The sequence below is a fragment of the Nelumbo nucifera genome, chromosome 4 (assembly GCF_055504915.1).
Source record: "Nelumbo nucifera cultivar China Antique chromosome 4, China Antique-T2T, whole genome shotgun sequence".
In the NCBI taxonomy this organism is placed as follows: domain Eukaryota; kingdom Viridiplantae; phylum Streptophyta; class Magnoliopsida; order Proteales; family Nelumbonaceae; genus Nelumbo; species Nelumbo nucifera.
The window spans coordinates 90,142,970-90,156,519 of NC_142652.1; the positions used below are offsets into that span (position 1 = coordinate 90,142,970).

The following is a 13,550-nucleotide window of genomic DNA, read 5'->3' on the forward strand; positions in this document are numbered from 1 at the left end:
TGCAACCCGGCACGATAATACATAAGTCGTGTTGAGCACATCATGATAGAATAAGCCGTGTTGAGCCTAGGGTTTCAGGTCCATGGACGGGCATGACACATCACAACTGAGTGGGCCATGTTGGCACGTGGTATTCCAATTCCTATCTAAACTAAACGAACCTAGAGTTGTAAACTAGGTCGTGCCACCTATGACCCGACACGACAATACGCGGGTTGTGCCGGGCACGACATGATGGAATGGGTTAGGCTGGCACACGGGATTCCTATTCCTATCTAAACCAAATGGACCTAGAGCTGTAAATCGGTCCGTGCCACCTATGACCCAACACAACAATATGCGGGTCGTGCTGTCATGCCAGGCATGACATGATGAAATGGGCCATGTCGGGCCAGGGGTTTTAGGTCCATGGACTGACATGACATGACATGACATGATTGAGTAGGTCATGCCGCCCGGGGCTCATGTGCCAGTATGGCCCAACACTGCCCATATATTTATATATATTATATATGATAATTATGTAATAATATATAATATACTAATATATATATATATATATATATATAATTTGTTTACAATTTTATTTAATTACTGTATATATAAATAATTATATACATAAAAAATCATATGAAATAAAAAATTAAACATTTTTTTTTTATTCTTTTTAAATAGACCTCTCATAGCTTGGCCTGGCCCATGGACTAGCCTAACCCACAGCATGGCATGCGCATGGGCCCATGCAAGCTCAAGCCATAGGCCATGCCAAGTAGACCCCCCAAATTATCCAAAAGAGGGAGGCACGGCCCGGGATGGCCCATGGACTAGCACGGTATGGTTCGCACTTTGCACAAGCCACACATAGATCGTGCCATGCCGACCCATTTGATAGGTCTAAACGAATCATAAAAATAGACCATTCCAAATCTAATTCCAAAACCAATTCTATCTATGAACCAAACGGATCCTAAACAATTTAAATAACAAGCCTAACATTTAAGTTATAAGTGGATTAGAAAATTATATCGAATTAGTGTAATAACTTTTTTAACTTGACGAGGCTAAGATTTAAGTTATAATAAGCAGACTACAAAAATTATATCGAATTGCTATAATAATCTATCACCTTTTGTCAAAACTAATAAAGTTTAATTAATAACGTATAAATTTGTTTATTAGAATGCATAATAACCCACTTGTAATTTTGTGAAGTTGGAAGAGATCCTTGGCAGGTAAGTTTAAATTTTTTTTTTTGGTTGAAAAATATTAAAAAAAAAAATAAATAACGCGAATATAACTCCCGCTCGTTACTAAACCCGTGTAGGTGATAGAACGCGGATGGAAGAGTAGCGCGCGTTCTAACTTCTAAGATGTTAAGTCTCCTCTCCTATCCTAAGTCCTAACTCGTAAGTCGTAACCAACCTCCTCTCTTATTTATATTAGCAGAAATAAATGCTTGAACATAAATACCCCCGACCTTCTGTCCTCTTTCCGGAACACGCAGCACAAAACACAATCGACTCGCCGGAGAGTGGACGAGAATCAAGAGACATCTCGTCGCTATGGATATCCTGAGACAAGAATTGCTGAAGAAGAGGAAAAGCTTGGCAGAAGACGTCGGAGGCAAGAAAGTCTTCAAACGATCCGAAATCGAACAGAAGAAACTCCAGAAACTTCGTGAAGAAGAGAAGCGCGAGTTAGAAGCCAAAGCCCTCCGCGACAAGCAGCACAATTCCTCCAGCACCTCCTCCGGCGCCACCGCCTCCACCACCTCCTCTTCAAACCCTAATTCCAAATCGGATCTTCCTTCTTCCGCCTCTGCTTCCTCCAAAGCACTAGAAACCCTAACTGACGAGAAAAAAATCGACGAACTCGTCCTCCCTAAACAAGAAGTAATCCGTCGACTCCGATTCCTCAAGCAACCTATCACCCTCTTTGGTGAAGACGATGAAGCGCGGCTCGACAGGCTTAAGCTTATCCTCAAGGCCGGAGTTTTTGAGGTTGATAGTGATATGACGGAAGGACAGACGAATGATTTCCTTCGAGACATTGCGGAGCTAAGGAAGCGGCAGAAAACGGGGATTTTGAGTGACCGGAAGAGGAAAAACAAGGAGGATGGGATTGAGGATGGAGAGGCGGGCGGAGGAAGCGCTGATGATGATTTGAGTGGAGATGGAGGCTCCTCTGGTGTTGACAATGATAAGGATTTGAAGCGGATGAAGGCGAATTTCGAGGATTTATGTGATGAGGACAGGATTCTTGTATTCTTTAAGAGGCTGTTGAATGAGTGGAATCAGGAGCTCGACGAAATGCCAGAGGCCGAGAAGAGGACTGCTAAAGGGAAATCGATGGTTGCCACGTTCAAGCAGTGTGCCCGGTACCTCAATCCCCTCTTCAAGTTCTGCAGGAAAAAGGTATGTTCTCTATTTCCTTTTTTTTTTTTCTCTTTTCCTTTTTGTGTTTTTTGTTATTTAACTCGTCTTGCAGTCGGTGTTGTTCGGTTATGAAATTTAAACAATTGATTCTATTTGAACTGAGTAGATGGAACTTAAAATCTCGCTTTGACTAAGAAACTAACTGGCATACATCAATTCATTGTTCAATACAGTTCACTTGTTCTACGGAGCAAATGGTTGGTAGTAACAGCTCAGTGGTGATTGAGCCAACCATTCTTATTGGTACTAGTGTTAAGGTTTTATGACTATATGAAGTTTTTAATAGAGCTTGGATTTGCATATGAGCTATTTCCAGGAGATTTTAGAATCTGATATTAGAGGGAATTCCTTGGAGGGCCGTTAGAGGGAAATCATTCTTCTTTAATATCAAAATGACAGCTTATCTTCCATCATCTTGATGCTTCATGTTCCACCCAATTTTTCTTGAATATAGACTAGGCATAATAGATAACTAGGGAATTAAAACATTGTTTCTCTTTTTTGCCCGATTACTCTTAGGTTGGTTTTGTGTCAATTTGCTTTGACAGATTGGAAACAATGGGTCATCTATATCAACAAACTCTGAGTCAAGTAAACCCAACAATGACTTGTTCCAGGCATCCTATGTTAAGTAACTATTGTCCAGTGTCCACGTATCTCTGCCAGTTTATTCATGGTGTCTGCGTGATGTGCAAATACTTTTACCTCCGTTGATGAGTAGCCTAATTGATTGATGATGCTCAGGAATGACTAGGCTACTCAATGAATTCGGATAATAAAGCAATCTCTTTTTCTCTTATAGTAGCATTTTTGAATGGATGAAAGCATCCGTCAATCTGTCCAGCAATAATAAGCTTTAGAATAGATGATCTATGGAAGGACTAAAGGTTGAAGCATTGGACATTATTTAGAGCAATATATTGAAGACTGGACTGGAGCAGGTAGTTGAATTGATTAAACCTATTAACAGTCAAGATTCCAGGCTGGTGAATTGAGGTGATTTTGAAATTTTGTTCAGTTTAACTGCTCTAACTGTGAATTGCACGGATCTACTGTTTAACCCACAGTTCTGTTTCAGAACCAATGATTTATGTCAAGATTCAAGAAGGTTATCTTAAGTTTCCTTATTAATGAAAAAATAAAAAATAATAAAAAAAAGTGGAAGTTTGACTCAATGGCCCTTCATACCGAAAACAATTTACTTGTCACAATTATGAAGTACAATGAAAAGATAACGAGGGTTATTGCAATAAACTTTGTTTTGGCCAAAGGTGCCAACTAGCTTAGTTGGTAAGGTCTCTGGAGGCTGGTTGTAGCAGAGACTTGGGATCGAATCCCGCCTTCACCAGGGTTGGGGGTCATAGGCTTGGGGGATGATGGGCTACTCCCACCTGTTGTGTAGCCCCATAAAAAAATAAAAAAAAAGTTTGATCCATTGCTTCTTTCAATTTGAAAAGTGAACTACCAAAATACTTTTCTGAGTTGTGACATTCTAATGCTACATCAGCATTATGGCTACCAGAATGCCTTTGTAATGAAAACACTGCCACAACATATATTGGTATTGTTCTGCCAATTGTGACAAAACAGAAACACTAAGCAGCATCCATGCCAAATACTACCACTGTCTGGATTTGTGGGTTTCTTACTGCTTATTTTATCAATAATTAATGACCTAGTCCCTTGTTGGTATATGTTCCCTCTTTCAATGTGAAACTAGGATTTTGAACTTGTCCTGATACATGTGTTCACGTTTCAGGTTCTTCCAGATGATATTCGTCAAGCATTGCTGGTGGTAGTTGAATGCTGCATGAAGAGGGATTACTTAGCTGCAATGGATCAGTACATCAAGCTGGCCATTGGAAATGCACCCTGGCCTATTGGTGTGACTATGGTTGGTATCCACGAACGTTCAGCCCGGGAGAAGATTTACACCAACAGTGTGGCTCATATCATGAATGATGAGACGACTCGCAAGTATCTACAATCTGTGAAGAGACTTATGACATTGTGCCAACGGAGGTACCCTACAATGCCATCCAAGGCTGTTGAGTTCAACAGCTTGGCTAATGGGAGTGACCTGCACTCCCTTCTGAATGAAGAAAGGGCACAAAGCTCAGAGGAAAGGCTGCGGCTGATGCCCGCATCCAAGGATAGCTAGTTACCATACAGCACTAATTTTACACTGTGATCAAAGTCTTTGAATCAACTTTTTTGTTTTTTTATTGAGTGATTCTTAAGTTATTAATACTTAAATAGAACCACAACAGTGAAGCCTGCATGAGTCTTGTCTATTTGTGCACAGATTCAGAATACCACACAATTCGTGTTAATTGGGCCCTTTTGGCATTGGCTTTCATAATTTCAATCACATTGTAATTTGGGTGTCTATGATATAAACTTAGAGATGCTGTTTACTAAACTACCCCAGGTATGTTGCTTCCTCAACCAATAATTACCATATTTCACACAAAAATAAAAATCTGGTTAAAATAGGAAAGCTCATTTGGTCACCGGTTACCGCTCCAATGCAAAGCTGAGATCAACACATTTGATCTCTGAATTTCCTCTAGGCATCCTAGACGAAGATGTTTTGCAGGATTGTATCTCACTTTGGTTTCATGATTTCATTGTCCTTATCTAGTTATTGTAGGTTTCTTATCAACCATCAACGGATGTAGTGGCTCTGTACTCAATGACAAGGAACAACAACTCTTCTCCATCAAACGGTGTGTAATGTGTACCTAATGAAATAATTGTACATGTGGACGAGCTTCAACTGGGGCAAAGTATTCTATTTGTATGTGATCTCACTAAATTCATATAAAAAAAAAACGTAAGGCAGATATGAAATGTCACTGTTATTGTGTTCAATTTCTTTTTTCCTTTTACAACACAAGACAATCAATAAAAATCGATTAAAGACAGCTTGGGCTATCAAGGTTTTTTTTTAGCCAAAACAAGATATGGAGGGAAGTTGCAGGTAAGACCAAGTATCAAAATCCCAAATTCTCATTGGTCCAACCCATATCGCCTTATCCAAACCCAAATCCCCACCACCCATCCAAAATCCTACACTGCACATAATCTTTCTCTCTTCCTGTGATCCAAAACAGCAACTAGCACTGGTAGTGGTACCATCCACCACCTCGCCACCCATCCCATCCTATCCCACCGTTCTTCCATGGCCATGGCAACCCAGGCAGCACTCTTCACTCCAACCCTCTCCGCCCCAAAATCCGGCAACCGTGCCCTTGTTCCATGGAAACCATCCTCCACATCCTTATCGTTCATCAGTCCAAGGCCTCTCAACTTGTCCGTGGCACAGCGGACCATCAGGGCTGCGGCCGCAGATGAGAAGACTGAAGCTCCTCCAGCAGCGGAGGCTCCCGTGGGCTTCACCCCACCTGAATTAGACCCCAACACCCCATCTCCGATCTTCGGCGGCAGCACTGGAGGACTGTTACGCAAGGCGCAAGTGGAAGAGTTCTATGTGATCACATGGGAGTCCCCAAAAGAACAAATATTTGAGATGCCCACCGGGGGTGCAGCCATAATGAGGCAGGGACCAAACTTGCTCAAATTGGCCAGGAAGGAGCAGTGTCTGGCTCTTGGAACTAGACTGAGGTCTAAGTACAAGATCAAGTACCAATTCTACAGGGTATTCCCTAATGGAGAGGTCCAATACCTCCACCCTAAGGATGGGGTCTACCCAGAGAAGGTGAACGCAGGCCGTCAAGGAGTGGGACAGAACTTCCGATCAATTGGAAAGAACGTCAGCCCCATCGAGGTCAAGTTCACTGGCAAGCAAGTTTATGACTTGTGAGGTCAGATGTAATTTGTGAACGAGCATGCCATTATTTACTTACTGTTCTTTGTTGTACTGGGTATCTTCTTCTCCTTTTGAGAACCTAAATCAAAACTTAAGCAAAGCAAGAACAAGTATATTGTGTGATACTGTAACTTTGTTTAATTCAGTTGCTTCAATCAGTTGGTTATTTACTTGGCCCTTATTGTAATGTTCGTTTGTTTCATCACCATTCACCATCACTTGGAGAATTAGGGAGCTGCGGTCGGGGGAAATTACAGGTGCAAGTTGATATGAAATTATCATTGAAAGATAAACAAAATTAATATTGCATCAGAATTTAATGGAGTTGTTCCAATTGCATGCTACATCTTTTACCTATTTAATCCTACATTAAACTACAAAGGATATATGAATTGGACAAATTTCAAATAAGTCAGATCTTTGATCTACTTAAATATTAGTAATACACCAATAATAGTTTTATTATAAGATATAGTGTTAGTGTGCCAGAGATTCATACATCTATATGAAATAGCATAATCACCGTATTAATCAAGGAAATCTATCTCATAATCTAAAGGAATGCGAATTGTTTTTTCTTGTTTGCAAGTTCCCAAGGCTCAAATTGGAAAGAGTACAAAAACAAATATGTAAGGCACATATATATACAAAATACAAAGTTTTGCACTTTATATATGTTGGGATTTACGTATGAGTAGTTGAAGAGAATCCCACATCAGGAAAGAATGAGAGGTGCAAAAGATATATATACAAGAGTGACCCATGATCCAATAGCTTAAGCTTTTAAGTGGTATGTGGTGTTACTCTCTTGTGTGTAAGTCTTATGCATGTGTACATATACGAGCCCTAGCTTTTTATGACTCTCCTCAATTCATAACAATGGTATTAGAGCCCAAGGTTTGGCTGAGTATAAGTATTGACAGATGCATATAATGACTCCACAATGGCCTAACTTTTGGGTCATTGACAGATGCATGCACCTAATGTGGAAAACACTCATACATGAGGGGGAGGCTGTTAAGATTCATATATAAATAGTTGAAGAGAAACCCACATTGGAAAAGAATGAAATGTGCAAGAGACTAATATACAAGAGTGGCCCATAGACGTGGCAAAAAGTTGACCAAACCCAATCCGAAAAAGCAGGGTTAGGGTCTCATATTTAGATACTCGAACGTGAAATTGGCTGGTCCGACCCGACCCGATCTGAAAAACTGGTTGGGTTGGGTCACGGGTCAACCCGATGACCCGATTATCAAGTCTAATTGGGATTATTTATGCACTGTTAGAAGTTTCCACTCTTTATTTTTTTCTATTTAGTCTTTATTTTTTATTGTTTACTCATTAAATTGTTAAATTTTCAAGCTTTTTATTTTATATTTGGAATTTTAAGGTTAATTCTTTTAATTTTGACATTTTTTTATGTAAATTTTCTTTATTTTTTTAAATTTCAATTATTTTTTGGGATGACCGGAATTGACCCATGGGTCAACCCTAACCCGAACATTTAGGGCTAGGATTTAGCATTTGATAATCCAATCCAAAATTCAACCCGACCCGAAATCAACCCGAAGTACCTTGACTCAACCCGAACCCGACCCACCCAACCCAATTGCCAAGTCTAGTAGCCCATAAACCAATAGCTTACCTTTTGGGTTGTATATGGTGTCCCTCTTTGTGTTCAAATACTATGCATGTGTACATCCTTGATTTTGACTTTTGACGACTCCCCTCAATTCATAAAGCAAGGTCTAACACTTTGCTTGAAAAGACATTAATTATTAAAACAAAAATATAGAAAATATGTTTTTAACTTTATAGTTCATTTCTTTTTTTGTCCAAGCCGAAGCCAAAAACATGTCCTTGGTTTTTTTTTTTTTTCAAAAAATATGCATATTTTTCTTAGATCTCCTTACATTCCATTAAGGAGTAATGTTTTTCTTTTTCTTTTTAACACATTAAGCAGTATGAATTACACCTCTTTACGATCAATATCCCATTTGGATTAGAGTCTTGCTGAAAATAAAACATTAGGCTACAACACCTTCAATAGAAATCTAATATTCATTGTTGAATAATTACACAATGAAAAAATAGTTTGATGAACGAATTTATATTTTTTATGGTTAAATACTTAAAGTATCCTTATGGTTTAACAAATAGACAAAAAGTTATCCTACTATTTGAAAAATTACTTGAAATATATTTGAGTATTTTGATAATAGACATTGTGGTAAATTTTGATAGAAAAAGCGAAATATCAAATTTGCCCTCCATTATTTATCAAATCTTCAAAATAAAACCCAACATATAAAAAAATTCAAAAGAGGAAAATAAAAAAACCGAGAAAAAAAGTCAAAGATAAATCTTCTCGGAGATTTAGGAAACGTGAACAGACACCTCCGCATCTCACTTTGATGGAAAACAAGATATTGGAAGCAATATCCTCCGACTTCTGCTATGTTTGACAATGGGTGGTGAGGATGTTGGCTCTGCAAGGAAGAGATCGATGAAGGATTTCGAAAGGTTGCAGCAAGACTCTGTTGCAGGCATCAATGGTCACTCTCCTTAAAATTTCAAGGTTTTGTGTGCTATACCGAATCGTTTTTGGTTTTGACCGGTTTAAATAGTTTGATTTTTGAATTTTAAAATTTATTTTTTAAACATTTTCTTCTTTATTTTCGTGTCTCTTCTTCTTTGTCTCTTCGAACATGTGCACTGTTCTAAAGAGACATCTCTCTGAAAAGACACTTCTATGTCCATTCGGGTGATTGAGAACACTCTATAAAAAGAGTGTTGGTTGACCCAAAAACACACAACAGTGTACACAATACAGTTTGCTTTCTCTCTGTCGAGTGTCAATTTCTGAGCATCATTCTTTGGGGTTTGCAGAGGTCTTGTAAGCAAATGCACGCCTACAAGTGGCTGTGAGCTGTTTTATCTTGGTGACCGATTTACAATCATCCGACTACACGGAAAGAACAAATACAATTTTAGGAAGAATAACCAAGTGACACAACTCAACCCTTCTACTCTCTGTAATTTTTCAAATTCATAGTTTTACAACAATATAGTCCTACAAATTCTCGATTTGGAAACCAATTAATGATAATTTGTTATTTTCCAATAGTGGTGCACCTCAAGACAACAATATAATACTTTGGAGTTCTGTGATATTTGGCCTTGATGACACTCCCTCGGATAGAAGTACGTTTAAGTTGACAATTTAGCTTACAGAGGATTATCCCAATAAACCACCTACAGTGTGATTTGTTTCTCGAATGTTCCATCCAAACATTTATGCCGATGGGAGTACCTGTTTGGATATTCTATGGAACCAATGGAGCCCATTTACGATGTAACTTCCATACTTACATCTATGATCTATCCAGTCGTTTCTTTGTGATCCAAATCCGAACTCACCTGCGAACTCAGAAACTCACGAATGTTCAGCGAGAACAAACGTCGGCAGTATAACAGGAGAGTACGTGGAATTGTTGAACAGAGCTGGAACCGACACTCCTGAAGTGATTCTTTGAATATTTCCAAGGATTTGAGAATGCCCGAGTAGTGCGGAACTTTTATGAGCCAATATATATTTTTAACTCTATTCTACTCCAATTATAGTGTATGTTTGCTTGCTTTTGAGGATGGATGGTTTCAGGGAAACCTGGTAAATTTATGTCTGGGTTCATGTATAGGGCATTATCTGCATCACTTGCCTTGAATTCCAATTAATTTCAATGGTTCAATACAAAAAAAAAATCTCCTTTATATTCAGCAAATCTCTAACTGAAATGGCATTTTTGTTGATATTTTATAAAAGAAAGGAATTTCTCTGTTTTAACTTATAATCTGGATATTGATCTAAGCAAAATCTTGGATGATGCATACACAAAAGAAAATTTATCTTGAACTCTACAGTTTTAAGGCTTTTAGTTGTAACCTTTCGTGCCGATGCTGTTCACTTGAGCCCAATAATATTTCAAAAGTTTAGTGTCATAATCTCCTGCTTTCATCTCATTGTCAGATGGGCAACCTTAATCCCCTCGCTTCCATCTCGAGAAAAACAGACGAAGACTGCGCACGGATGTAACAGCAATCTAGGAGAACTGACCTCGTGTAATGTCTTATAAAATTTGGTAATTTAATTATTTGCAATTTGCAGTGACAGATAAGGTTTTATTTTGAAAATTTGAAGAATAATGAAGGGTAGAATTGACTATGAAAGGGTAATTTTGAAATCACTTGTAAATTGATTGTGACGTAAAGAGGATTTTGTCTATTGTCAGAATTATTAGAGGTATTTAAGTAATTTTCTCAAATAGTAGGATATGTTTTTCATAGGAATATTTAAGTATTTAACCCTACGCTGAGCTGGCCCAGTGAGACACGTGTCTTCCCAGTCATTGCTCCATCACGTTGGCTTAGTTTGACCACGTTCGCATAGTTCAGCCACACCGGCTCAGTTCGGCTATGTCGGCATAGTCCGACCGAGCTATATTATTATCATGGTCCCCCGCCTTATCCCTCTAGCCACGTCAGCTACACGCCACGCGGAAAAGCCCGACTATGGATAAGGGTGAGAAGACAACTCTGCCGAGGAATAGGACTCTACCCCGGCGGAGAGCTCTATCCCAATTATCCCGGAACTCTAATCCAACCAAGAGACAAAACCCCGGCTATAAAAAGGTATTCCATGCTCAAGGTAAGGCATCCCCCAACTTCTAGCACCCACATTGTTACTTTGCTCGGACCAGCACCCTCATTGCTCGGCCTGACCATTCATCACCCTCTCACTGACTTGAGCGTCGGAGTGTCTACCTGGGGACAACTCCTCGGGCCTCTGACTACTTCTCTTGATCGCAGGTTACATAGCACGGCACTATCCTTGTAAGCTCGGCACCGCCTAGTCAGCAAGGATTATCTGTTCGCTTTCATCAGTTCGTGCACTACCTTGGATTGAGCAGCATCAGATTGGCGTCGTCTGTGGGAACTTACAAAAAGCCTTCCCGAAAGCAAAAAAATCCTTTGTTGAGCAACTTCAAAACCGATCAAGATGCCTAAAAACCAGTCCGAACGAGCAGTAGGTCGTTCCCATCTCAGGAGAACCGACATCACAGCTCCTCGCATCAGGAAGCCTCGCAACCCTCGGTTGTAGTGGACCCAACGCAGTTTCGAGCTATGCAAGAGAATGTCGATAGGGTCTTCGAGTTCATGCAGGCGTTGGGGTCCATTGCGCCGCCCAACTGGGCCGTCCCCGCTCACGAAGGATGATCCTCGGACCGAGGACCCCAAACTACGTCGATCGGATGTGAGGGGAGCGCGGTCCGAGCGAGAGAGGCAAGACACAACCCGAAGGCCCGCCTTTATTGCCCACTCCCGAGAGCAGGATCACCACAGCCAGACACGCCAGTCAGCTCAGATCCCAGCCAGAGAGAAGCTCGATAAGAGGATGCCGCCCTTTGTGGTCTCCGTGGCCGAGTCAAGCTCAGGGAAGGATCGCCCTATGCGACCTAAGAAGGAGAAGGCCACCCACACTGCAACCCCAGACAACAAAGATGCTGAGGTTAAAGAGCTCCGACAACGTTTAGAAGAACTGGAACGCACTTAGACCCACAAGAGCGTGACACCCGTTGTGGACCAGCCAGCATGGGCTGCCGTGCATACTATCAAGTTCGACAAATACAACAGGAGCACTGACCCTTTCGACCATGTCGCAACACTCAAAGCTCAATTGATGTTGCACGACACGTCGAAAGGACTGATGTGCAAAGACCTTGTAGCCACCCTACAAGGCCCAGCCTTGGCGTGGTACTCCTCCCTACCACCACGTTCCATAACGTCATGGGACCAGCTGGAGACCTAGTTTCTGGCACAGTTCACTGCTAGCCAGAAGCATTGGAAAACTTCGGCCAGCCTCATGCAAATCTGACAGAAGAGGCGAGAGTCCCTCATAGATTACCTGTCGAGGTTCAACAAGGAAGCACTCTAGGTCAGGGACTTGAACCAATTAGTCGCAGTTACGACCATACAGCACGGGCTCCGCCCTTCCCCGTTCAACTTCTCCATCTCCAAAAATCCTCCTCAGACGCTAGCCGCACTAATGAGCCATGCACAAAAGTACATCAATGCCGAAGAGGCTCAGGCATAGCTCAGAGACAAAGATGAGAAGCCCGACAAGAAGATGAGAGATACTGACGCGCGGAAGTCCAAGAGATTGGACAAAGATCACAAGAGACAAGATCGCCGACCAGACCATAGACCTTGGACACCTCCACCCATCTACCGGAATTTCATGCCGCTCAATATTCCGCGGTTTGAAATTCTGATGCAAATCCGTGACCGCAACTACATCAGGTGGTCCGAGAAGATGAAGACGCAAAGTAACAAGAGGAACCGAGACAAGTACTGCGAGTTCCACAAGGACCACGACCATGACACGGAGAACTGTTTAGACCTACCCAAGAAGAGCAGAGAATGGATGAAGATCGACAACTACCGCCCCGAGGGCCCCCATCCGGCGCTATCCACGTCATATCAGGAGGAACCGCCACCGGAGGGGAGAGTAGCTCAGGTTGTAAGAGATATGCTCGGTTGTGCGAGTCGATGATCGGGGTCATAGGAAGAAACGTAGCACATCCATCACCTTCACCGATGATGACCTCTGAGGGGTCCAGACACCATACGACGACGCCTTGGTCATCACAACCGAGGTGGCTAACTTCGAGTTGCGGCGGGTCCTAGTCGACACAGGGAGCTCTACTGACGTACTGTTCGAAGATGCATTCGAAAAGCTCGGCATCGACAGAGAGTGGCTCACGCCGGTTAGCATGCCCATGATGGGATTCTCGGGATAGTCCCTCTTGCCCACTGGGAGGATAACTCTTCCCCTCTTGATCAGAGATGGTGACGTCACTACGACGACCATGGTTGACTTCATCGTGGTGCGCTACCCCTCCTCTTACAACGTGATCCTTGGAAGGCCGACCCTCAACGCCCTATAGGCCGCAGTCTCGACATACCACATCGCCATGAAATTTTCAACCAAGTACGATGTAGGGGTGGCATGTGGAGACCAGAGAACAGCGCGGCACTGCTATCAGCTCTCCTACCGAGGACCACGTCCAACCACCGAGACACTGATGGCGGAGGCCTATGACCTACGCGACGAGGTAAAGACATAGCGAGGCCAACCCGTGGAAGACCTCGTCCAGGTCCTCCTCTCTGAAGAAGATCCCAAAAAGACAGTCCAAGTTGGCTCCCTACTAGATGGCCACCTC

General features: G+C 41.8%; 2 protein-coding genes and 1 pseudogene across 2 annotated transcripts; all 3 read left to right on the forward strand.

Moving 5' to 3' along the window:
• The first annotated feature begins 1,322 nt into the window (after nucleotides 1-1,322).
• Nucleotides 1,323-4,826, forward strand: LOC104611938 (splicing factor Prp18 family protein). The gene is made up of 2 exons (XM_010279229.3): nucleotides 1,323-2,414; nucleotides 4,195-4,826. Exons 1-2 carry the CDS (start codon nucleotides 1,563-1,565, stop codon nucleotides 4,594-4,596), a joined length of 1,254 nt encoding a protein of 417 aa, XP_010277531.1. The 5' UTR covers nucleotides 1,323-1,562; the 3' UTR covers nucleotides 4,597-4,826.
• Nucleotides 4,827-5,521: 695 nt separating this feature from the next.
• Nucleotides 5,522-6,437, forward strand: LOC104611929 (photosystem I reaction center subunit II, chloroplastic). Its single transcript, XM_010279219.3, has one exon. It carries the CDS (start codon nucleotides 5,620-5,622, stop codon nucleotides 6,259-6,261), a length of 642 nt encoding a protein of 213 aa, XP_010277521.1. The 5' UTR covers nucleotides 5,522-5,619; the 3' UTR covers nucleotides 6,262-6,437.
• Nucleotides 6,438-8,737: 2,300 nt separating this feature from the next.
• On the forward strand, nucleotides 8,738-9,793 carry LOC104586693 (ubiquitin-conjugating enzyme E2 2 pseudogene; annotated as a pseudogene).
• The last annotated feature ends 3,757 nt before the right edge of the window (nucleotides 9,794-13,550 follow it).

Coding starts and splice junctions, on each gene's coding strand:
- LOC104611938 (XM_010279229.3), top strand. CDS start 1,563: ATGGATATCCTGAGACAAGAATTGCTGAAGAAGAGGAAAAGCTTGGCA. Junction 2,415..4,194: donor TCAAGTTCTGCAGGAAAAAG/GTATGTTCTCTA, acceptor TTCACGTTTCAG/GTTCTTCCAGATGATATTCG.
- LOC104611929 (XM_010279219.3), top strand. CDS start 5,620: ATGGCCATGGCAACCCAGGCAGCACTCTTCACTCCAACCCTCTCCGCC.